This window comes from Hyperolius riggenbachi, chromosome 5 (assembly GCF_040937935.1).
Source record: "Hyperolius riggenbachi isolate aHypRig1 chromosome 5, aHypRig1.pri, whole genome shotgun sequence".
Classification (NCBI taxonomy): Eukaryota; Metazoa; Chordata; class Amphibia; order Anura; family Hyperoliidae; genus Hyperolius; species Hyperolius riggenbachi.
In genome coordinates, this window is record NC_090650.1 from 85,257,010 (window position 1) to 85,281,194 (window position 24,185).

The 24,185-nt window shown below is 44.7% G+C and overlaps 1 protein-coding gene across 1 annotated transcript in view; it reads left to right on the plus strand.

Moving 5' to 3' along the window:
* Window positions 1-24,185, plus strand: part of LOC137519660 (solute carrier family 22 member 13-like) — a 48,309-nt gene that overhangs the window by 20,556 nt on the left and 3,568 nt on the right. Inside the window, exons 5-8 of the mRNA XM_068238629.1 lie at window positions 1,728-1,848; window positions 4,034-4,128; window positions 7,393-7,607; window positions 23,172-23,280. Coding sequence (XP_068094730.1) covers window positions 1,728-1,848; window positions 4,034-4,128; window positions 7,393-7,607; window positions 23,172-23,280 — 540 coding nt within the window. The remainder of the gene's footprint in view (window positions 1-1,727; window positions 1,849-4,033; window positions 4,129-7,392; window positions 7,608-23,171; window positions 23,281-24,185) is intronic.

Genomic DNA, 24,185 nt, shown 5'->3' on the forward strand with positions numbered 1-24,185 from the left:
GGTATATAACACTACGTGCTGTCATGCAGGTGCAGTGAACATAAACAGGTATGCACGGTCGGACTGGTATTACAAATGTGCAGCTGTCACACACACAGGTGCAGTGAACAGTTATGCAGTGACTGCTAGTATATAACACTGCATGCTGTCACGCAGGTGCAGGGAACAGGTATGCAGTGACTGGTATCAATATGATATGCAGCTGTCACACACACAGGTGCAGTGAACAGTTATGCAGTGACTGATGGTATATAACACTGCGTGCTGTCACGCAGGTGAAGTGATCAGGTATGCAGTGACTGGTATCAATACAATGTGCAGCTGTCACACACACAGGTTCAGTAAACAGTTATACAGTGACTGCTGGTATATACCATTGCGTGCTGTCACGCAGGTGCAGTGAACATGAACAGGTATGCACGGTCGGACTGGTATTACAAATGTGCAGCTGTCACACACACAGGTGCAGTGAAAAGGTAGGCACTGAATGTGCTGGGCCTTGCACAGTATAGCAATTAGCAAGGGCCAGCTGCGTCACACAGGGCTGTATAATGCAGTGGCACAAAAAAATAAAGACTTCACAAGAACATTAGCTCTGAAAAGAGCTCTTTTTGTGGTGCTTTTCAACAACAAATATTAGCTAGGAGCAAGCTACAAGAGCCTAACTAAGCTTTTCTTCTCGCTACAGCAGGTTCCTCTCTTTTCTCTCACTACTGCAGCAACACCGAGTGAGATAATGGCCGACGCAGCTGCCTTATATAAGGGGGGAGGGGCTCCAGGAGGCAGTGCAGCCTGATTGGCTGTCATGTGTCTGCTGACTGTGATGTAGAGGGTCAAAGTTTAGCCCAATGATGTAGTATAGGGGCGGGTCGAACTCACTACAAAGTTTGTGTTTCGACGCGAACGCGAACCACCAATGTTCGCGCTAATAAGTTTGCAGCCAAACCGTTCGGGATAACTCTAGTCGTGTCAGAAGCCATTTTTTTTTATTTTACCCAGTTCAAAAAACATTTTTCCTATGAAATTTTAAATCCTATGAAATCGATTTTCTCAACAACTAGAAGGTCTTTTCACAAATTTTTTTTACCATATTGCTACTGATCTGCCTAACATACTGTAAATGGCAAATTTGGTGACGATAGCATGTATGGGGGCTTTGCTATTAACCGCAGAAATCTGCACCATTGACTTCAATAGAAAATGCCTTTGGAACATGCAAATCGGAACACGAAATTTGGTTTTCGCCTGCAGAACACCAAATTTTGAGGAAATGGGGATCTGACAGTTTCAATCAACCCTAGTCACATGATGAGAGATACCTCTGGAGCCATGGAGACAGGATGCCTAGGAGGAAGGTGGATCTTTTCTAGAGCCTGGAGAGGTGAGTTCTTCCCCCGCTCTGGTCGCCACTTGGCACTTTGGTTGGGTATCTCAGAAGTAAAGATTGAGAGTGGCATATTACTTACGTTTACAGTGCAGCAATTCAAGAATTGTGTTTTTCTTAAAAAAATTGCAAGGAATTTAGTGATTTCTTAATCTACAGTACATGATATAATAAAACACTCTAATTATCCAGAACAATCTCTGTTTGCAATGGGCAAGGCCAAGTGACAGACAGTATTGGATGTTTCTGATCATCAGGCATATACATATAAGATGTACATTTTTCCTAGACTAAATTGCATAACTTTGTTTTTGTAATATTTAAATGATGCTGTTTGATACAGGATCCTGCCGGAGTCACCCAGGTGGCTGTTAACTAAAGGGAAACATGAAAAAGCAAAGCAACTCCTGCAAAAAGCTGCCTCAATCAATAAAAGGAAGTTATCAGAGGAACTACTTACACAGGTAAAACGATTCCATGATTAAGTTGACGATGTCATATAAGATAACCTAATACAAGTTCTTGGCTGGTTTTAGGGAAGAAATTAAAGTATGGCCCCAATCCTATACTACTGAAGTATGGACTAATATTCCATACCATCCTCCTAACACCATTCTGTAAACTGCTTACCAAGTTACCATGTGATACAAAACTGAACAAGACCGAAGCTGAACCCAAAAAACAAAATTGTAAATTGCATGTATGTATTTGTGACCTGCCAGGGCTCACTGGACCTTCTTTTAAAGAACCAGGCAAGGCATATTCAGAAGGGTTCAGAGGGCTTGTGTGCAGGTCAGGAAGGTACTGAACCTGCATTTGGCTTGCGTTATTGAAACACGTTTAGTCAGATCATAAAGTGTACGTAAACAGGGGTTGTGACCCCCAAAAAACAGATACTTACCTAAGAAGAGGGAAGCCTCTGGATCCTGCAGAGGTTTCCCATATCATCCTTGCCCCTACCATTGCTGAGCAGGGACTCCTGGAATATAACCAACAAGAGCTTGCAGGGGTGCTGCACCACCATTTTCATGCACAGACTGGAGGAGGACATGGCAAGGCTCTGGAGGATCCAGAGGCTTGCCTCTTCCTAGGTAAGTATCTGTTTTTTATGTAACTTTCCACCTCAGGTTTTCTTTAAAATTCAACAGAGGGTTTCATCTGCCACTAAAAGTGAGGAGACATTTTTAGGTACAATTGTTTTGCGCATGAATATTTATGCCCCTATCTTAAAGTGAACCTGAAATAAAAATAAACCAATGAGAGAAACAGCTGGACCTATAAAAGATAACCTACAATTTTCCATTTTTACAAAGTTCCATATTTTTATTTTGGTTTTAAGGGTTTTAAATCTAGGTTTCAAGAATGATTTGTCTCAAAGCCATCTGCTGGTGCACTTTAAGTTTACTGAACTCACATACAGAGTAACGATGACCTATTCAATCTATCTGTTCTTTAGTGTGAGAACTGTTCATGTAAACCTCTAGTACAGGCATGGGCAAACTTGGCCCTCCAGCTGTTAAGGAACTACAAATCCCACAATGCATTTGCCTTTATGAGTCATGACTGTGGCCATCAGACTCCTGCAATGCATTGTGGGACTTGTAGTTCTTCAACAGCTGGAGGGAAAGTTTGCCCATGCCTGCTCTAGTATGTTTTTATGCAAATAAAAAAGGTCAATTTGCTAACTTTGCATTCTAATTTTTTCAAATGTAGCCTGTTCCTTTCATCTAAATTTGACTCCTGATTTTGTATTCAGCACATTCACAGTTCTTAGCAAAGATTTGAAATGTAATTATGACATTTTTTTTTGTTAGTTGATAAAAAAAACTGAATAGGGTTACATTCTCTGTCAAGTTTTTCTGTGGTTTTAGTATTGGTGTTTGAATTCAGGTCACCACACTTCAGCACCAAGACATGTGGACAGGACCTTATTTGCACTTCACATTGCACTTCACATAAGTCACATGATAAGTGAACTCCCCCTGACCCTGTCCACTTGTCTGGGTGCTGAAGTGTGGTGACAGGCGACTTTGAATTTCTGAATTTCAATAAACTGAATTAGATCACCAACACTAGTTCTGATTTGTGATTGGAGATGGTTATGGTTAGAGATCTCCTCTGCTGCAGCACAGGTAATCAGGTGTGCAGCTAGAAAGGACTGAGCCCCATAGTAATTTTTTTTCATGATTCCTTCAGAGAGAGACTGAGTCCCCTCCCCCCAACATGGTAAGTGAATTTCAAACAACTTCTACTAGATTTCAGCAAAAATCAATCAATCGGACCACTAGCATCGCAATGCTCCACTATGGGCCATTGATACCCCTCCCCCAGTATGTTACCCCCCCCCCACACACACACACACACACAGTAAAGCTGGGTATACTCCATACAATTGTGGTGTGATTTCCTGGAAGCATTGTTTGTTGGTTGGGGGATTGGAATAAAGGCAGCCCAGGGGCTCTGAAAATTAAAAAAGAACAGCCAGGACTGGGCCCCTTCCTTGGCTAGGGCTCCATAGCAGCTGCTAAGGTGATCCCTACAACCTTGCAGGTAATACAGAAAACCTCACCACACCTCTAACCCATTCTAACACTACCAAAATGTTTTTATTCCTGTCTGTATCTCCATGTACAATGTGGTGTGTCTAAGCTGCAAGAGGAAAAACCAACAAAATCTGGAAGCATGTTGGACCTGTTTAGAATTCCAGCGCTAAGAAGAATGACACTGCTTATGAGTTGTGTATGGTAAGTTCTTTTGTTATCTAAAAATAATGTAATATAAATGATTTAGCTACAGTCATAAGAAACATAAATTACACCCACTTTTTTGTGTTTTGGAATACTCTGGCCCTCAGCAGGTCATCCAATTAGGCAAATACAACATAAGATGAAGAGCCACACATTACATATTTCACTGTGTTAACATTTATTATTAAACAAATACTAAATCAAATAACAGCATGTGAAAAATTACATACACCCTTAGAACTGCTATAGGAAGAGGGAAAGTAGCAACCAGGTGCTGATAATTTAAATGCACTTCATTCATTTATCATCAGCAAGCATCTGTTGGAAAACTATCTGATCCCAGAAGTGGACTACCAAGCAAATTCACCCCAAGGTCAGACCTTGCAGTGCTCATAGAAACTGAAAAAACCCAAGAGCTACATCTCAGACTTTGCAGGCTTAGCATGTTAAATGTCATTACAGTGCAAATACAAAAAGAATGAATGAATGCCTCTACTCTCTAAAAAGAACATGGCAGCATGGCTCAGGTATGCTAAGTCTTCTGGAGCAATGTCCTTTGGGTAGAAAAGACTAAAATGCAATAATGCACAGCACCACGCTTGACGAAAAACAAACCTGGCATATCAGTGTTAAAACCAACTGTCAAGCATATCGGTGCGGTCATGATGAGTTGGGCTTCTTTCTCAGCCACAAGACCTGTGCACCTTGTTGTTGTCATTGAGTAGACCATGAACTGCTTTGTATACCAAAATATTCCATAGGCAAAAGTGACGCCATCTGCACAACAGCTAAAGCTTGCCCGAAACCTGATTATTCAATAGGACAATGATAGAAATGCTGTGTGGGTTTGTTAAAGGATATCCGAGGGGAAAAATAAATATTGAGCTGTACTTACTTGGGGCTTCTTCCAGCCCCTAGAAGTCTATCAGGTTCAGTAGTGTGGATTTGTTGTCCCTCAGGTTCCTACAGTCACCTCCATAACGATTCCCGACCCCAGCCAGGTTGCAAGCTTCTGGGCATGTGTGTTATGCACAGTGCCGGATTTACCATAAGGCACTGCAGGCACATGCCTACAGGTGCCTGATGATGGAAAGGAGGCTCACTCCCCTCCCCAAGTGCCTCCTTCCCTCCTTGGGGTACTTATGCAAAGTCCAGAGGGAAATGTAAATGAGAGGTCTTGAGAAAGCCCACTGGGCGAAATGTTCGTCGACCATCCTCCGTACCTCCATCTGCTGCCTGTGTCCGATAAGTATTGTGAACTTTTTTTTATCATTGTTTGATTGCTACAAGCCTATTTATGAAGATTACATTAAAGTATTGGAGTTTTATGACGAGTGCTCCTGGATTTCCTTTTCTCCATGTTGTGTGATATCAAGTCTGCTTCTCTGTCTGGAAGTTGCACCGTCTGATGTTTATACCAAGTTGGGTCATAGCAAGCAATCATAGGTGAGCCTCAAGCTTTTGTCTTCTTATGATATGTAAATGAGCGGTTATTCACCCTGGTCTCTGTATTCCACTGACCAGATCTCCCTTCAGTCAGGGGCACCTCTATCTTTCTTATACCTGAGGGTAACTCTAGCTACTTAACACAGAGGATAGCTCTGGCTATGGCGGGCAAGAGAAGTAAGGGAGAAGTGACAGCTGGGGCAGCCAGCACACTTGTTGTGTGGTTCAGTGGGTGTTTTACACACCTCCCATTATTGTGCTCCCGTGTCCAGGAGCATTCTGCTCTTGCAGAGTATAAGCATTTGTGAAATGTGCAAGTGCAGAATGTGATCATGGGAGGCGCGCAATGCACCTGCAATGAAGAGTGCAACCTGGCTGGGGTCAGCGATCATTACGGAGGGGACATCACTCTCTTGGAGGACAATGAAACTGCACCACTGGACATGATACACTTATGGGGTGGAAGAAGCTCCATGTAAGTAAAGCTTTTCCCCCTCGGATATCCTTTAGGACAGCCAAGTATAAAAGTATACCCATGAATCTTAGTGGATTCAAGCAATGTTGTAAAGAAGAATCTATACGTCTTTGAATGGCTAATCCTATCAACCTACAGTGGAAAAAGGGAGGAGACACAGTCTCATCATTGTGGCTTGTTGATTAGGAAAGTACAAACTGAGTCATTGAGAATGTGCTTCTCAGCATTTTTTGTATAGGTGTACCATATTTTTCAAACTATAAGTTGCTCCGAACTATAAGACGCACCTAAAGGGTAAAAATCAGGGGAAAAATATATTAAACCTAGGTGCGCCATGTAACAGGAGCATCTTAGACTCCCCCCTCACGCTGTATCTAAGCTACATTGCCTAGCTATACCAACCCCTGCTGCCCCCCCCCCCCCCAGCTACACTGCACTACACTACACACTACACTAGACTAACCCCTGCTGTCCCACCAGCTGAGCTACACTACACTGCACTACACACTATACTATAAACGACACTAACCCCCAATGCCCCCACCCCCTCAGCTACCCTACACTACAACTGCAGGGAAACTTTCGACTGATCTAGCCAGCGTGCTCCTCTCCTCCTCTGTCTCTCTTCTGCAGACAATGACAAATCCTCTCTCCAGTTCAGTCACAGCACATGGTGGGGTCACACAGTAAGAAGGCATCAGTAACCATGAAGTACTTTGCCCTTCGAGGACAGGTGTTCCGTGCGCAGTGTATGGCAGTGCGATCTGATAACACGTGTGTGTCTCCAATCTCCCGGCTATGCAGAGAGTGGTGTCTGGTGAGTGGAGCCCCATGCTGTGCATGGCTGCTCCGACCTGTGTCTTCTCTGTGCTGCTCTCTGTCACATGCCACGTGGGCATCAAGAAGACAAAGGACTTGTGGGGCACAGTCATACTATAAGACGTTGCTGACACCCCCCCCCCCCCCCCCATGCTTTTGGGGCAGAAAAGATGCATCTTATAGTCCGAAAAATTCAGTAATTCTCCCAGGATAATTGAGATTGTCTAATAGATAGGTGTTATAGCATGTCCCATGAACTCTACACTAGAGGTCCATCCCTTTTCTCCTCTTATGTAATCGAAAGCTGTTAATATCATATAAAAAAATCCATAAAGAACACTGTGTAGTGTGCATGTTATGTTGTTGTTTTGTCAAGTGGTGCCCTAGACAACTACCTTCCTACCTATGCTAAAAATTGTGGGTAAAAATAGTAATTTATGCTGGCAAACCAAATGACTGTTTTTGTCTCTTTTTTGTGCGTGTTATAGGTTCTCCCTTAGTTAATTTATTTCTGGTTTCAGGTTTGCGAACAGCCTGTCTTATTATGGTTTAAGTCTTAATGTCGGGAGTTTTGGGCTGGACATTTACTTCACTCAATTTATCTTTGGAGCAGTAGAAATTCCATCGACTTTTTGTTCCATCTTCATGGTGCAAACCCTGGGACGAAAACCCAGTCAATCAATATGTCTTCTTCTTGGAGGAACAGCTTGTCTGATAATTACTGGAATACCTAAAAGTAAGCACCTATATTTAAATCATGTTAAATACATAAAGCTATGTAATTAATTAATTTTCTTAAACCCACAAAAAAAGCTACAACAATGCAAATGAAATAGAATTGTAGAGCCTAGTGCCCGGTTCACACTTGCACAGAGGAAAAACTGATCCGTATAAAAACGTATCCATGGAATGGATCAGTTTTTAAAAGGCATCAGTTTTCTATCCGTGACCCTACATTCCATAAGTGCGCTTTCATGCGAAGATCCGGAAAAATCGATGCATCAGATCTGATCAGAAAGGGATCTATTAGCTCCCCACATACTGTATTATTATTATTATTGATTTATAAAGCGCCAACATATTCCGTGGCGCTGTACAAAGTAAGAAACAAACATGGGGTACATAATAATACAGACAATGGTGTACACCAATATACAAGATACATAATTAGTGACAAAATACAAAGCAAGATACAAAATACAAATTATCGAATCGGCAATGACAGTGATAAAATTAACATGATGAATAAAATGTATAATGGTTACCAAGACACAAAAGGGGAAGAGAGCCCTGCCCTTGCGAGCTTACAATCTAAAGGGAATGGGGGGGGGGGGGGGAGGGGGGAACAGGAGGAGGGGTAGTATGCAGCAAATATATAGAGGCTTTGTGTTTTAGGATACCTAGTAGGAGTGCAATTTGGTCTTAGTACAAAGGGAAGTGGCCTAAGGTAGAGCACAGTACACAGAGTACACAGATTGTCAATAGATTTTAGTATTAAATCTATTGAAAATCTGTGGAACTGCCCCCTCCTCCACTTGCCAAGCTGCCTCGATCTCCCCCATCTGTACTCCCTTCAGGTGATAGCAGCAGAACCAACTGTCACCTATCCTCCCAACATGCCTACTCCCACGTCCAGTGTTTTTTCTCCATGCTGTGGTGCTCCTCCTCCCTGTGTCTTCGACCCATGTGTCATGTGACCAAAGCTAGAGGTCAAACAATAGAGGTCCCATGTGTATGACCTCTAGCTTTTGCCACATGACACAGGGAGAAAAGACAGGAGGATGTGGAGCCCCGTGGCATGGAGAAAAGACAACGGAAACGGGAGGAAGTGTGCCAATGGTACAGGTGAGAGCTAGCTCTGCTGCCAACACTCTGCCAATCAAATTGAATGCCGCTAGCGACACTCATCCTCCATGATCGACTGAATCTGGTTTTCAGACGGAAATTCAATCTGCGGGTAAAATAGTGCTTTAATCAATATGCTCTTGCTAAAGAGAACTGAAAGCCCCTTGGTTGGAGACAAGAGATTTTCATGTACCTGTGGTGGAGCAAAATCAGCAATATACAGTACTCTAACTGGGACTGATTTAATGTACTTACTTTATGTTATAAATACACATATTTGAATATTTTAAATCGAAAGATAAATACAAAAAGCTGTTTTTTTTTGTTTTGTTTTTTAAAACATAACCTGATATAAAATCCTGTTTTTATTATTGTTATTCCCCTTTGTAGTATGTCTTCCCTTGTCCTAGTTTTCTAACATATACAGTAGTTATCCTACATGTCCAAATTAACCTCTGGCAGCAGCACATATGAGGTCTATTCACTATGGCCAGTAGAATTTACATGCGCAGATAGCGCTCATTATGTAGTCTGTATAACCTGCATTATACGCAGAAAATTTGCATACCTCCCAACTTTTTGACGTCCAAAAATAGGGACACTTAAGCCACACCCAGGCAACACCTTTAACCACTGACACACCCCTAGTCATGCACTGACACACCCCTAGTCATGCATACTTTAAAGATTTCATAAGTAAAATATGTTGTTTTACAATTCAAACATCACTGGTCCTTTCTATCCGGGGTAATTTTCCTTCATATTAGCATTAAAAAATAAAAAATATATCAATTTAAAGGATAGGAATACAATTTAGAGTCAATTAAGCACATTTTTAAGTAGAAAAATACATATATTTACACAGATCTGTATATGAGTCCTAAAAGATGGACAAATGAGGAAGAAAGAGGGACAGAGGGACATGGCTCCCAAAGAGGGACAGAGGGACAGAGGGACATGGCTCCCAAAGAGGGACAGAGGGACATGGCTCCCAAAGAGGGACAGAGGGACAGAGGGACATGGCTCCCAAAGAGGGACAGAGGGACAGAGGGACATGGCTCCCAAAGAGGGACAGAGGGACAGAGGGACATGGCTCCCAAAGAGGAACAGAGGAGCAGAGGGACATGGCTCCCAAAGAGGGACAGAGGGACATGGCTCCCAAAGAGGAACAGAGGAGCAGAGGGACATGGCTCCCAAAGAGGGACAGAGGGACAGAGGGACATGGCTCCCAAAGAGGGACAGTTGGGAGCTATGAATTTAAGTTCAGAGGGAGCTAGTAGTGGAATGTTAAAATGGTCTACTATTTTGGTCAGTGTAGTTGTCACAATCAGACATGCAGATAACTATCCTCCTTTGTTTACTTACAAAATTGAAGCATTTCTCTTTTACCCAAACTAATCCAAACATGACTGTAATTCTACTTAAAGTTTAATATGCTTAAAATTCAATTTATTGCACTGGTAAGGTCCAATAATAATGTTTTTTTATCCATGCAAAATGGTCCTATTACGGCACATTTCACTGCTTCTCAGCATTAATTAGGAGCTAAGGGGTTGATTCTCATTAACCTTCTTAACTACCTAGACTTTACAAAAGCTTTAGAGCACAAGCAATCAAAAAAAGGGATTTATTTTGCTTGAAATAGTAACCAGAAAGAGACAGTGGTTCCCTCACAAACCGCACCACTCCAATAATTAAATAATCATCATCTTTATTCAACTAAGTTCATAAAAACACTTAAAAACAAGGGACAACCATGCATAGATACAAAGATAATCAGTAAATGTAAATCCATATAAATGTCAAAGAATCTCTCCATTAAATACACAGGATATGTAACAGCAAATAAATAAATAAATAACTATGTGAACAAAGTTGCACTATCAATAAATAAGCATCTGATAATGATCCCAAAAGGGGGCATCAGCTAAAACACGTGCAAAAATATATATACATCAATAATAAATATGTGCAGAAAACATTGGTGAGGTAGGATCCAAAGATGGAAGAAATGAGCAAAGAAGATTAGTAAGGTGCAGAGGGTGTCAGCGTGTAATACGCTTGAGGTAGAAATCAGTATGTGAAATCTGTGTGCAAAAGGACAGCGTATAAACGCTGAAAAGTGAGCTGGTGCTTACCAAGATCAATGGAGGATATGGGGCATGGCGTCCAGGCGTGCCGTCGCGATTTGCCGCTCTCCGTTATCCGGCGGCTTCCACTCTTGATAAAGAGTTATTTTGCTTGAAAGACATTGAAAAGTTAATGAATAAGGTGAAACAGCTAAGGACAGATGATTAATAAAAAATGTTGTGTGAATCGTCCTATAAAAGTGCTAAAATTGCTAACTTCAAGTCACCATACAGTTTCTTTCTTTTGAAATTAAAGCGGACCTGAACTCAGAACTTCCTCTCTGCTCTAAAACATAAGCAACAGCATAATAACCTTTCACGAAAAGCATTTATTTGTTTCAGCTGATACAAATCCTGCAATACATCTGCAGTGTTTCTACTTCCTGCTTTCATGAAAGAAGACATAAAGTTAACATCATGTGTTCACAAATTAGCTGCTCTGCCATGGCAGCCAGCTGACACAGCTGAGAGATCAAATTACACTGGTGATTAGTCACAGATGAGGGGGAATTAGACAGGGTATATTTCTCTATGTTTTCCTTCTGTCCTGTGCAAGAGTTCAGGTCCAATTTAAGAGCTGTGTGGCACGTATCATCCTCCCTGCAATGCCCCGAGCTACCACTTGAGGTCACCTTGCACATATTTTCTAACAATTTTTAACACACACAATCTCACATGCATGATCATTTTACTGTATATTTGTGCAAACTGCCTGACTTCTCTTAAGTCATCAAGTGAGCACATATGACCTATCTTCTTTGTATACAGTTTCACACTCACTCTCCAGATCCTGAGAAATCAAGAACTGCCACCACTTCAAAATCTTCACAAGTTTTGGAAGCTAAGGAAGGGAATGCCAGGGACACTCTGCCTCTTCTTAGGTTCCTAGCCAAACCTTTATTTGATAGTTACTCTTGCCTCTCCCTCTATATTCTGAATGTGGTAACCTGCTCTCTCCATTTCAGCCCGCAGGGATTTTTCACATTATGCATCAGAGCAATTTTTACCTCCTGTTCATTCGCCAATAACTTTATCACTACTTATCACAATGAATTGATCTATATCTTGTTTTTTCCGCCATTAATTAGGCTTTCTTTGGGTGGTACATTTTGCTAAGAATAATTTTTTTATAAATGCATTTTAACAGGAATATTAAGAGAATAATGGAAAAAAAATTCATTATTTCTCAGGTTTCAGCCATTATAGCTTTAAAATAATACATGCTACCATAATTAAAACCTATGTATTTTATTTGCCTATTTGTCCCAGTTATTACACCATTTAAATGATGTCCCTATCACAATGTATGGCACCAATATTTTATTTGGAAATAAAGGTGCATTTTTTTAGATTTGCGTCCATCACTATTTACAAGCTTATAAATAAAAAAATGTTCGTAATATACCCTCTTCACATGCATATATAAAAAGTTCAGACCCTTAGGCCCCGTTCACACTTGCGGTTTTGCAAAAACCGCACCGGATGTCCGGACCGCACCGGAGCCGGATCGGACCTGAACCGTACGGTTCCTGTCCGGATCCGGTCCGGATCCGGTCCGGTTGCATACGGTTTCCGTGCGGTATGAACACGGTTCCGGTCCGGATCCGGATTCTTAAAGAGATAACAACCTGTATAAATACCTGGGGTTCTGGGAGGTCAGCAGAAGCTCTGGGGTCATTGTTGGAGACAGCTGGACGTGTGGAGACCATCCTTGGATACAGAGACAGCAGTTGGGACCATGGATCCAGTCATTTTTTACGCTTATTACCTGGGAATTCTCTCCTTCCTGTTGTTTACCTACTACTATGTGGGGAGAAGGCGTGCTCCTCGCAGGAGATGGTGGGTGCACCCTCTACTAGCCAGGAGGCAGAGGAAGGGAGAGTTCCAGGCCCTCTACCGGGACCTCAGACGACACCCACAGAAGTTCTACAGCTATACTCGGATGTCTATTCCCCTGTAAGTATATAGGCCTAAATACACCAACCCCCACCATTCCTAAACACCCCACCCTCACCCCCACAACACCTCATCCCTGTATACCTAGCTAAACACACCACCCTGACCCCCACACCCCTGTATACCTAGCTATACAGTACACCCCCACCCTCCACAACACTCCCAAACCTCTGTAAACACACCTCCCCCATCCTCCACCCAACACCTTGTCCCACAACATACTTTACAGCTTCTTCCTTTCCATCTCCTGACAGGTTTGATACCCTTTTGGAGATGGTGAAGGATGACCTTAGGAAGAAGGATACCACGTTCAGGAGAGCAGTCACACCACAAGAACAACTACTCATCACACTGAGGTATGTAAAAACAAATTTTTTTATTGCAAAAACAACCACTTTCCAACATGGAAACATTCTTCCAACATGGAAGACAAAAAAATAACATATCTATGGTATAGCCCGGTCAGTTTTAAGGAACACCAACCACCAACTTTGTGCTGGAAGAGTTGTAGGGCATAGCTGCCCAAGTGTCTTTCGGGGACACCAGGCCCTAATAAATTGAAGTGCTTCAAAAACCTAACCACTGGCACATGACCCTCTGAGCCATGGATGAAGGACACAGGTCAGTGAAAAGGCTAGGCCTCTCACCGACCAGTGTAGGTGTCCTTCATCCATGGTTTCAAGGGTCTTGTGCAAGTGGTTAGGAACAAGAAAAAAGTGAGGAGCAAGAGGAACCGATGGCAGAGGTGCATGACTACAGGTGCAGTGCAACAGGCACAAGGTTGTGACCCAGGTAGTGTCTTTCGGGGACACCAGGCCCTAAAATTGAAGTGCTTCAAAAACCTAACCACTGGCACATGACCCTCTGAGCCATGGATGAAGGACACAGGTCAGTGAAAAGGCTAGGCCTCTCACCGACCAGTCAAGGTGTCCTTCATCCATGGCTCCAAGGGTCTTGTGCAAGTGGTTAGGAACAAGAAAAAAGTGAGGAGCAAGAGGAACCGATGGCAGAGGAGCAGGACTACAGGTGCAGTGCAACAGGCACAAGGTTGTGACCCAGGTAGTGTCTTTCGGGGACACCAGGCCCTAAAATTGAAGTGCTTTAAAAACCTAACCACTGGCACAGGACCCTCTGAGCCATGGGTGAAGGACACAGGTCAGTGAAAAGGCTAGGCCTCTCACCGACCAGTCAAGGTGTCCTTCATCCATGGTTCAAAGGGTCTTGTGCAAGTGGTTAGGAACAAGAACAAAGTGAGGAGCAAGAGGAACCGATGGCAGAGGTGCATGACTACAGGTGCAGTGCAACAGGCACAAGGTTGTGACCCAGGTAGTGTCTTTCGGGGACACCAGGCCCTAAAATTGAAGTGCTTTAAAAACCTAACCACTGGCACATGACCCTCTGAGCCATGGATGAAGGACACAGGTCAGTGAAAAGGCTAGGCCTCTCACCGACCAGTGTAGGTGTCCTTCATCCATGGCTCCAAGGGTCTTGTGCAAGTGGTTAGGAACAAGAACAAAGTGAGGAGCAAGAGGAACCGATGGCAGAGGAGCAGGACTACAGGTGCAGTGCAACAGGCACAAGGTTGTGACCCAGGTAGTGTCTTTCGGGGACACCAGGCCCTAAAATTGAAGTGCTTTAAAAACCTAACCACTGGCACATGACCCTCTGAGCCATGGATGAAGGACACAGGTCAGTGAAAAGGCTAGGCCTCTCACCGACCAGTCAAGGTGTCCTTCATCCATGGCTCCAAGGGTCTTGTGCAAGTGGTTAGGAACAAGAACAAAGTGAGGAGCAAGAGGAACCGATGGCAGAGGTGCATGACTACAGGTGCAGTGCAACAGGCACAAGGTTGTGACCCAGGTAGTGTCTTTCGGGGACACCAGGCCCTAAAATTGAAGTGCTTTAAAAACCTAACCACTGGCACATGACCCTCTGAGCCATGGATGAAGGACACAGGTCAGTGAAAAGGCTAGGCCTCTCACCGACCAGTGTAGGTGTCCTTCATCCATGGCTCCAAGGGTCTTGTGCAAGTGGTTAGGAACAAGAACAAAGTGAGGAGCAAGAGGAACCGATGGCAGAGGAGCAGGACTACAGGTGCAGTGCAACAGGCACAAGGTTGTGACCCAGGTAGTGTCTTTCGGGGACACCAGGCCCTAAAATTGAAGTGCTTTAAAAACCTAACCACTGGCACAGGACCCTCTGAGCCATGGATGAAGGACACAGGTCAGTGAAAAGGCTAGGCCTCTCACCGACCAGTCAAGGTGTCCTTCATCCATGGTTCAAAGGGTCTTGTGCAAGTGGTTAGGAACAAGAACAAAGTGAGGAGCAAGAGGAACCGATGGCAGAGGAGCAGGACTACAGGTGCAGTGCAACAGGCACAAGGTTGTGACCCAGGTAGTGTCTTTCGGGGACACCAGGCCCTAAATTATTAGTGCTTCTAAAACCTAACCACTGGCACAGGACCCTCTGAGCCATGGATGAAGGACACAGGTCAGTGAAAAGGCTAGGCCTCTCACCGACCAGTGAAGGTGTCCTTCACCCATGGCTCCAAGGGTCTTGTGCAAGTGATTAGGATCAACAAAGTAAGGAACAAGAGGAATCAAAGGCACAGGAGCAGGACTACAGGTGCAGTGCAACAGGCACAAGGTTGTGACCCAGGTAGTGTCTTTCGGGGACACCAGGCCCTAAATTATTAGTGCTTCTAAAACCTAACCACTGGCACAGGACCCTCTGAGCCATGGATGAAGGACACAGGTCAGTGAAAAGGCTAGGCCTCTCACCGACCAGTGAAGGTGTCCTTCACCCATGGCTCCAAGGGTCTTGTGCAAGTGATTAGGAACAACAAAGTAAGGAACAAGAGGAATCAAAGGCACAGGTGCAGGACTACAGGTGCAGTGCAACAGGCACAAGGTTGTGACCCAGGTAGTGTCTTTCGGGGACACCAGGCCCTAAATTATTAGTGCTTCTAAAACCTAACCACTGGCACAGGACCCTCTGAGCCATGGATGAAGGACACAGGTCAGTGAAAAGGCTAGGCCTCTCACCGACCAGTGAAGGTGTCCTTCACCCATGGCTCCAAGGGTCTTGTGCAAGTGATTAGGATCAACAAAGTAAGGAACAAGAGGAATCAAAGGCACAGGTGCAGGACTACAGGTGCAGTGCAACAGGCACAAGGTTGTGACCCAGGTAGTGTCTTTCGGGGACACCAGGCCCTAAAGTTCAAGTCCAGCAGAACCAAAAGTTAAAAAGCCCTGTGATGGTATCCTTCCTCCGAGGATCGGAGGTATTCAGAGGAGCATGTCCAGGAACAATTTGACTTTTTTTTTTAAATTGTATCGGCACCACTACTCGAAAAGGTGGGAGTTGCTGCCTGGAAATCTGGACTCTCTTGGGTGCTGGTCGTGGATGAGCTGGACCCTGACAGCGGTGGCCCATATTGACTGCCTCTGTAGCCGGTGTACATCTGTGATGATTGCCAGGTGGGCACCGCTGTTGGTTGTGGGGGTCTAAAAATTGGTGGTTGCAATAATGGCGTGTCCATGTGCTGTTTAATCACCTCCAGCAAATTGGAATGGCACGCCATCAGGTTTTGGGAAGGCACCTTTTCCAGATATGGTATTAGAGACATCACAGTGTGAAAACACGGGTGTGCCTGCAATTTCAGTAGTTCCTTGCTTTGTTGATGCATTTGCTGCATCATGTTCTGCAGCTGGCCCACCGACTGATGATGCTGCGCACGCAGTTGGTCGATTTCTCCTCTGTGCATCTCATGCATCATTTTATGCTCGTCCCTGTAGTGCCCATGTACAGCGTCGAGCTCACATTGCAGTGAAGTGATGTGGGACTTGTACTGCTCCATGATATGGCCCCTGTCCTCATCTTGCAACTGCCGGGTTATGAGAGTTTGGTGGCTCTGAAGAATCCCGAGAAGTCCGGAGACAGCCCCGGACATCTCGGACTCTGTCTCTCTCCTTGTTGGGGGGAGGGTACCTCGACGCCTCACTGGTGTGGTGGTCCTCACTGGTGGTGTGGCAGCATCTTCCCGTCCTCTGGCCTGTGTCGGGGTTGCCCTGCGCGCTGGTTGTGCTGCAGTCTCTCGGTGCTCCTCACTTTGTTCTTGTTCCCCTGGAGCTTCCATAGCGGTCGATTGTGGAGGTTCAGCTTCTTCCACACTCGGTCCTGCAACCTCAACATCCAAGCTCTCTTCTGCCAAGTCATCATCAAAGGAGAGAGTTGGGATTAAGGACTCCCTCCTCCTACTCCTCTCCTCGGGGCAATAGGTTACATCGGCGACGTCATCATCCACCAAGCTCTCCTCACTGCTGAACCGTGCCTCCTGGGTCGGTTCCTCTTGCTCCAAATTGTCTTCAGTCCTGTAGATAAAAACAATATTTATTGGTGTGCCAAACAGCATGTGGCGTCAATTCACAGAGCTAGCAAACACTAGCAATCACTTTATCAACCGTTTCTACCCAACATTTGATAAAGCTTGTGAGAAAAGTTCGCTAGCCATGGGAATTGAGGCCATAGCAATACATGGCCGAAGTCATGGTATGAGCTCTCAGTTCCTGCCCACAGTAGTGGTACTTACAGTCTAGGTTCCAGGCTTGCATTGATGAAAGACAATTGCTTGGCAAATTGGTAGTCTTTTTGTCGCCTTCCCCCGCCACTGCCACTTCGTTCGGCAAGTTTTTTCTTCCGTAGCCATTTCACGTATGCATCCCGTATATTGCGCCACCTTGTCTTGAACCTTTCTCCTGTAACGACATGAAAAATTGATTTCGATTATTTCTCTTGTAGGTACATCGCAACTGGACAAACATATACATCGCTACATGTCACATTTCGTATTGGGAAGAGCACGGTGGCAGGCATCGTCGTGAGGACTTCGAGGATCCTTTGGACGCGACTGAGGGCCAGATACATGCCTGTGCCGGACACCACGAAATGGGAGGAGATCGCCCAGGGCTTCTGGACCGAGTGCAAGTTTCCTAATTGTGTTGGCGCACTGGATGGGAAACACATCCGGATTCAGAAACCCGTGGGGAGTGGCAGCCATTATTTCAACTATAAAAAATACTTCAGCATTGTTCTAATAGCAGTGGCAGATGCGGACTACAAGTTTGTGTACGTGGATGTGGGGTCGTACGGTAGTTCCAATGACTCTGGAATTTTCCAGCGTACGACCCTTTGCCGGCTGATGGAGGAAGGCAGACTGCGTCTCCCCCGTGACAGACCCTGGCCTGGGACAAGGGCACCGGCCTACCCCTATGTGTTTGTGGGGGACGAGGCCTTCGCCCTGTCCGACCATGTAATGCGTCCGTACCCAGACAGGGGACTTGATGCCAGCCAGCTACACTTCAATGCTCGGTTGAGCCGTGCAAGGAGAATGGTGGAGTGCACATTTGGGATCCTGGTGTCAAAGTGGAGGGTGTTCCACACGCCCATGCTGCTGAAACCGGGCAACGCAGTTGTCGTGGTGAAGGCAGCATGCATCCTCCACAACTTTGTGCGGCAGGAGGAAAGAGAGACTCCGGAACCCCCGAATGTGCTTCCACTAATGCCCCTGCGGAGGTATGCAACCAGGCCAAGGGTAGTGTCACTGCGGAACAGGGACCAACTGAGACTTTATTTTACCACACCACCAGGACGAGGGTGAATGTTTGGTTTTTAATATGTTTTGTTGAAATGTGTTTATTTTGGAGTTTCAAGTTTTTGAGTGATTTTAAATGTATTAATGTTTTACAATAAATTGATGTATAATAATTGGTCATTGTGTATGTTTTATGTGCACAGGTGGGGTACATCGCAGGTGGGTGGGATACATCACAGGTGGGTGGGATACATCACAGGTGGGGTACAGGTGGGTGGGATACATCACAGGTGGGGTACAGGTGGGTGGGATACATCACAGGTGGGTGGGATACATCACAGGTGGGATACATCACAGGTGGGGTACAGGTGGGTGGGATACATCACAGGTGGGGTACTGGTGGGTGGGATACATCACAGGTGGGATACATCACAGGTGGGGTACAGGTGGGTGTGATACATCACAGGTGGGTGGGATACAGCACAGGTGGGGTACAGGTGGGTGGGATACATCACAGGTGGGATACATCACAGGTGGGGTAGAGGTGGGTGGGATACATCACAGGTGGGGTACAGGTGGGTGGGATACATCACAGGTGGGGTACAGGTGGGTGGGATACATCACAGGTGGGTGGGATACAGCACAGGTGGGGTACAGGTGGGTGGGATACATCACAGGTGGGGTACTGGTGGGTGGGATACATCACAGGTGGGATACATCACAGGTGGGGTACAGGTGGGTGTGATACATCACAGGTGGGTGGGATACAGCACAGGTGGGGTACAGGTGGGTGGGATACATCACAGGTGGGATACATCACAGGTGGGGTAGAGGTGGGTGGGATACATCACAGGTGGGGTACAGGTGGGTGGGATACATCACAGGTGGGGTACAGGTGGGTGGGATACATCACAGGTGGGTGGGATACAGCACAGGTGGGGTACAGGTGGGTGGGATACATCACAGGTGGGATACATCACAGGTGGGGTAGAGGTGGGTGGGATACATCACAGGTGGGGTACAGGTGGGTGGGATACATCACAGGTGGGGTACAGGTGGGTGGGATACATCACAGGTGGGGTACAGGTGGGTGGGATACATCACAGGTGGGGTACAGGTGGGTGGGATACATCACAGGTGGGTGGGATACATCACAGGTGGGATACATCACAGGTGGGGTACAGGTGGGTGGGATACATCACAGGTGGGGTACTGGTGGGTGGGATACATCACAGGTGGGTGGGATACAGCACAGGTGGGGTACAGGTGGGTGGGATACATCACAGGTGGGATACATCACAGGTGGGGTACAGGTGGGTGGGATACATCACAGGTGGGGTACAGGTGGGTGGGATACATCACAGGTGGGTGGGATACAGCACAGGTGGGGTACATCACAGGTGGGGTACAGGTGGGTGGGATACATCACAGGTGGGGTACAGGTGGGTGGGGAACAGGTGGGTGGGCAACACGTGGGTGACACAAATCCATAGCAAAAGTGGAATACATCACAAGCTTAAACCACAAGCCCCCCCCAAAAAAACTTCTAGTCAACATACCCTCTGTGCCTTGCTGTCTCTTGCTCAAGTTCTCAAAGTCCTCCACATACAGCTTGGCAATTTTTTTCCACAGGCCTCTGCATTTTTTGATGTTGCTGTGGTCCGCATCCCCCTTGTCCCACAGGGCTGGTACCTGCTGCACCTGTAGGATGAGGTCTTCTGATGTGTAGGGCCTCACCCCCTCGCTATCAGACAGATCCTGCTCCATATTGCTGCCAAAGAGCTCCAGCATGAAGTCACTGCTGCTCCACTCTGTGAACGCTGGTGCCATGTGGTCCCCATCCAAAATGGCCACCATACCATAGAGTCAGCATAGGAAGTGTGGTACAACATCCGGTTTTTATAGCCAGTGTGTTGTGCGCTCTCCGGTTCTCATTGGTTTCCATTGGCCGGATGCAACATTCCGGCTCCGGTCCGGATACGTCAGCCGGACTAGCCGGACCAAAAAATAGCGCATGTTGGAACGGACGCCGGAGTCCGGATCCGGTCCGGCTCCGGTCCGGACGAAACGGACGCATGTGAACGGTCGCATAGACTTTCATTGCTATGCCGTGCGTCCGTTTCGTCCGGTCCGCATGCGGTCCGGCTCCGGCACGGCTCCGGCACGGCGATTCCGGATAGCAACCGCTAATGTGAACCGGGCCTTAGGTAACTATTTATGTTTTTGTTTTTTTTAATTGTATTTTTTTTAAATTGTATTTGGGTAATTTTTGGTGTGGGAGGTAAACAGTTAATTTTAAATGTAATAATGTGTGTTAATTTCATTAAAAAGTGTATGTAGATGTAGTATTAGAGCATTTTCTCTTTTTTACTCCTGAAAGCGAGCTCTCGCTTCCAGGATGTACTAGGAGGATGGGAGACTTTTTTTTTTTTTTGAAAAGAAGCCATCAGTCTTTCTACTTAGTCTTTCAGGGACTTAGATCAATGAATGGGAATTATATTCCCATTCATTGATCTTTGGGCTAACGGGGGCACCACGTACACGGGAGTGCGCACCCGCACAGGAGCAGCTGCCTGGATATGAGTATCATGTCCCGGCGGCATAAATGGTTAAAGTGAATTGGCTTTCCCAAGGATCAAAGGGGCACCATCACCAAATAATGTCTTTCTAACCTGTACTTGTGAACGTGGGACCTTGTATTTCTTTACATTAGTGATAGGAAGGGAGGATTCCGCACCTACTCTTTGTTGAACTGGGGTACCTCTCCATATTTAGGAATAAAACTAAATTTTCTTAAATTTTAATATTAGTTGTGTTGTGTCTGAAAGTGGTAATCAGTGCAAGTTTCATATGATTAGAATTGTTTCCTTAGCTATGTGTTAAGTCTTGGTAGCAGTTTACTATGAATTTTGGTAAAAAAATCCACTTGCCTTCAAGATGCAGATTACCACCAATTAACCGTTCGGGAACTTTTCGAATTAACCAGATTGCATGGAGCCAAATAAAATAAGGTTAACGTAGACTTCTTGATCTTTATGACATTTCCAATTTATAGAAATAAATATGGCATCCTGTCCATCATTCCTTACCAAGTGTCATATCTTCCAGTATGCTACGCTGAAGGTTACAGTGGGATGCGAAAGTTTGGGCAATCCTGTTAATAGTCATGATTTTCCTGTATAAATCGTTGGTTGTTACAATAAAAAATGTCAGTTAAATATATCATATAGGAGACACGCTCAGTGATATTTGAGAAGTGAAATGAAGTTTATTGGATTTACAGAAAGTGTGCAATAATTGTTTAAACAAAATTAGGCAGGTGCATACATTTGGGCACCACAAAAAAAGAAATGAAATCAATATTCAGTAGATCCTCCTTTTGCAGAAATTACAGCCTCTAAACGCTTCCTGTAGGTTCCAATGAGAGTCTGGATTCTGGTTGAAGGTATTTTGGACCATTCCTCTTTTCAAAACATCTCTAGTTGATGGCTTCCGAGCATGGACAGCTCTCTTTAACTCACACCACAGATTTTCAATTATATTATATGATAATATATGATATATTTAACTGACATTTTTTATCCTAACAAACAACGATTTATAGAGAAAAATCATAACAATTAACAAAGGTTTCCCAAACTATTGATCATATAGTACAGTGGCTTAGTGGATAGCACTCTCACCTTGCAGCACTGGGTCTGGTTCGGATCCCAGCCAGGGCACTATCTGTATGAAGTTTGTATGTTCTTTCTGTGTCTGTGTGGGTTTCCACCAGGCACTCCGGTTTCCTCCCACACCCCAAAAGCATACAGATTAGATAATTGGCTTCCCCCTAAAAATTGGCCCTAGACTTCGATACATACACTTCATCAGTGCTGGGCCGAAATTACGCATGAGCGTAATTACGCATTGTAATTCAATGTAAATTTACGCGTAAGCGCTACGCGTAACTTACGGTCTTACGCGTAATTATTTACGCGTAAGCAGTTAAGTGGTATCGTAATTATGCTGTCTACCGTAATTGCTAGGTATGCGTAATTTTACGAAGACTTACGCGTAATTTTACGCATAATTACTAAGGTAAAAACTCCTCTTTTCTAAGAGTAGCCAATCAGTCAACATCCTAAGTAACCAATAGTATCTTCTCCCGCCCTTCAGTATATAAGCGTACGTTTTGACGCATACGAATGATGTGTACGCAATAGCTGTCACATTGACGGCTATTGCGTACACATCGTCCGTATGCGTAAAAAAATACGCATTAATGGGTATTACGGCACTACGCGTAACATCGTAGTGTAAGTGCCTACATTACGGTATCCTTACGCGTAACTGCGTAAGTTAACGCGTAATTACAGTGATGAACCGTAGATAATTTCCTACGCCGTAACCGTAATTGCGTAATACGTAATAGCGTAAAATTACGCGTAATGATCCGTAAGCGTAGATTTTTCCATTACGACCAGCACTGCACTTCATACATAGACATATGACTACGGTAGGGATTGGTTTGTGAGCCTCTCTGAGGGACAGTTAAGTAACAAGACAATATACTCTGTACAGCGATGCGGAAGATGGCGCTACATAAATAATAATAATTATTATAATAATAATATAGTATGTAGGTACATCTGTCAGGTCTTATAACTTGAACTCTTATAGAATGATAAAAAACAATATTTTATGGAATGATGAAAGTGATATTATTGTCCTTTTTATGATAATTTGTGCAGCATGATAATTGTTTCTATCATTAGTTGTGTTTCTTCTTTTGCAGCATTGCCTGTAGTAGCCACAGTGCTGGCAGTGATTGGAAAATTTGCAATTGCATCATCATTTTCTATTTGTTATACGTATACAGCAGAACTATTCCCCACCGTTATAAGGTAAGCTTCCTGCAAACATCTTCTCTATTCTCTAAAGAACTACCTTCTTTTTTTAACAATTAAAAAACTCAGTGATTTTTTTTGAACGTTTGTAGTGCTTTGAAGGATGCGTGACATCATATAAGCAATCATGGGAGTGAAGGATTGGTTGCTTGTGTTTCATGGGACAGTCATAATGCTGCTGTCCACTGTTTATTAACAGCAGTTCTATTAATACAGTTACATGGTAGGAAAAAAGAGAACTCAAGGATGAGTTAAGTAACTGCTCCCTACAGTTAGACCTTGTCCAATTGTCATTGTACCTGCTGGAGTTCTACTTGCTCATCTCCCCATCTAAGTAAGACAGAAATGTGTGTTTTGGGGTTGGGGATTATAATATAAAGTGTGTTTGTAGGCAGTACCACTCCACCCATGGTGCCAAGTGAGGCGACTTCCTCAGGCAGCAGAAGTCTGGGTGCAGCACCAGGCAGAAACAGGAAGTGAAGAGAGTGCCTGGATAACCTACACTGGGGGCAACTGTACCTGGTTAACCTATACTGGGGGCACCTATACCTAGCTACCAATACTGGGGGCACCTGTTCCTGGCTACTTAGCTATACTGAGGGGTTTTATTGGGTGGGGGCTCACTGAAGCTATAACGTGCGGTGCAAATTGCCGGGTGCTGTGCGATCATTCCACTTCGGGGTGCATCCTCACAAGTTTACCTCAGGCAGCAAAAAGTCTAGAACCGTCCCTGTTTGTAGGGGTTAAAAGAGATAGTAACATGCATAAATGAGTTTGAATAGGTGGCTTTTAAGTGCTTGTTTAGGTGCATAAGAGGTAGAAGCAATCCTAAGGGACAAAGGAAGGAACTCCAGAGAGTTATGGTTGCGCTAGAGAAGTTTTAAAGCCATGGAAGCTAATAT